Source organism: Gnatocerus cornutus, chromosome 5, assembly GCF_029298725.1.
Source record: "Gnatocerus cornutus isolate USDA-ARS CGAHR chromosome 5, icGnaCorn1.1, whole genome shotgun sequence".
Lineage (NCBI taxonomy): Eukaryota > Metazoa > Arthropoda > Insecta > Coleoptera > Tenebrionidae > Gnatocerus > Gnatocerus cornutus.
Window position 1 is genome coordinate 11,394,721 of NC_142237.1, and position 2,264 is coordinate 11,396,984.

At 38.9% G+C, this 2,264-nt stretch overlaps 1 protein-coding gene across 1 annotated transcript; it reads left to right on the forward strand.

The window, feature by feature from the left end:
• The first annotated feature begins 779 nt into the window (after positions 1 to 779).
• On the forward strand, positions 780 to 1,866 carry LOC148174470 (chymotrypsin-2-like). The gene is made up of 2 exons (XM_088036827.1): positions 780 to 1,278; positions 1,323 to 1,866. The coding sequence occupies exons 1-2, from the start codon at positions 1,073 to 1,075 to the stop codon at positions 1,864 to 1,866; spliced, it is 750 nt and encodes a 249-aa protein (XP_087892953.1). The 5' UTR covers positions 780 to 1,072.
• The last annotated feature ends 398 nt before the right edge of the window (positions 1,867 to 2,264 follow it).

A 2,264-nucleotide genomic window follows, 5' to 3' on the forward strand; every position in this document is an offset into this window, starting at 1 on the left:
TCAAACGTATCTAAGCAATACAAATAGAAATCACAAGATAATAAATAGGTCAGGACGTGAGTTTTGCAATGTTGTCGCATTGAACAAAATTAAAGTGCTTACATCTTGTTCAGGAAGAGCAAAAAATTTTTTTTAGTATTTACGGGCACCACTGGGTGCCCCCTACCGTGCTCTGAATTCGGAATTCGCTAATTTTGAGATACCCTGTAGTACTGTGAATAAGAGAAATGCTGCCCTGCATGTTTGTTCCGTTAGCTTCGTAAATAACAGTTTTACAAATTGATTTGGTAAATTTTGTAATTTTTTATAAATTCTCTACTCAAATAAATGGTTTATCCGCCAAAAGGACTGAATGTCTTTCTAGCAAATGCCGCACATCCACAAGTTTTCAGGAAAAAAAATTCTATTTTTTGTAGCAAACGTTTTTTCGCCGCCACTAAATCACCAAATAAGGAATCGCCCTCATCCCCAAAACAAGACATCCAAATCCGCCTTTTCCTTAAATTTTCCGCGCTTGTTTCCTTAAAATAAATGGTAAACAGCTAATCCCGCGCTTTCGTCTCAAGTCCACAAACGAACAGCTGATATCGTAGCTCGAGTACTTTCCTTTTCATAGTGGAATAAATTGCTTAAACATGAGCTGGGCCGTAAAAGTACACTCGGGGGTGTCAGCAAAATCCCACATTATACCGCTATAGGCTACCAGGAATTCCTTCCTATTCCTAAACTGCATATTTCATTGTATCCAAATCTAATCGAATTGATTACAACTACAACATATCCGCATCAATGCTAAATAGAAGGGTTTATTAATATGTGAAAAGCTGGTTTCAGCGCTGCCAGACGTATAATTAAATCGGATTAGCTCCAAAGTGCATTTATAACAAAATCGATCGATCAATTCGGGCTTATCGAAGACGGAACGAGAGCCACTGTCAGGCGTGCCAAACTAATAAAATTGTAATTACTAATTACAATTATCTACTGTTTAAAAACTTTTTTTTTACTCTTCAGACACGAACTAATTAAAACTTGGTATAAAAACCGACTAACCCCTTACTGTGTATTAACAATGTTGTTTCTAACTCTGCTTCTTTGCTCCTCTGCGAGTGCTCTTCCGAAGACAAACCTCCGAATCCTCAACGGAGAAGAAGCCAAAAGGACTCAATTCCCTTTTATGGTCTCTATCCAAATCCCGCTCATCTTCCGTATTCATCACTGTGGAGGATCCATCATCCACAAAAACTGGGTGCTAACAGCAGCTCACTGCTTTGACGAGTAAGTTCTGTTGATTCTTCCTCCATCTCCAGGTTGTTTTTTAGGATATCTCCTTCCCGTTTGATAGTACAAGCTGGAATCGTATCTCTTATCGACGATGGACCATGTCGCCCTATCAAACATTGCCACATCCCGGAGACATACCAACGCCACAATTTTTGGACTGAGAACGACATCGCCCTTATCGAAGTCGATCAACCTTTTACGTTTTCAGCAATTATTAAACCAATTTCATTGGGAAAAATTGGTTGCAATGAAACTGCTGTCATCGCTGGTTGGGGGGTTGGTAGCGGCTACATTTTGCACTGGGACGAATTGACCACGTCATCGGAATCTGAAGAGTTCTGTGGGAAGAAAGGACCCAAGGAAGAAGTTTGTTTTTTGGTGGGAGAAAGCAAAGGAGTTGGTCGTGGCGATTCTGGAGGGCCGCTGGTGAATGCTAAGGGGGAGTTGGCGGGAGTTACTGCCTATGGGGCGAGATTTAAGGGGGAGTTTACAAATGTTTTTACAAGGGTAGAGGCCCACTTGGAGTGGATTAACGCCACGATTAGGAAAGAAAATAATGTTATTGATGATGATGAGGAATAAATAATTGTGGTTTAAATTTTTTGATTTCAAAAGTTTCCAGTTATGAAGCACATACATGAAAACGCCTCTAAAGGATCTAAAGGTTTTAAAATAGTCTTTTTGGAAACTTTGAATATTTTTTTGGCTTTAGCATTGGCCTACAAAAATCGCATGAACCTCAGAACTTGAAGATTATTTCCAACTAATTTGTTTATCTTGGGAATGTCGAGTGTACTTTCATGTTATGGTTATAACAGAGACACGATTTATTTTATTTTTATGAGCCACCACATATCCTTGAATTGCCATCACTATTATTTGCAGAACAGATATAATAAAAGGCAACTACTAAAAATAATAAACGTGAGCTATTTTATGATCTCAGAGGCACGACAATGCGTGCATGTGTAAAATAAGTT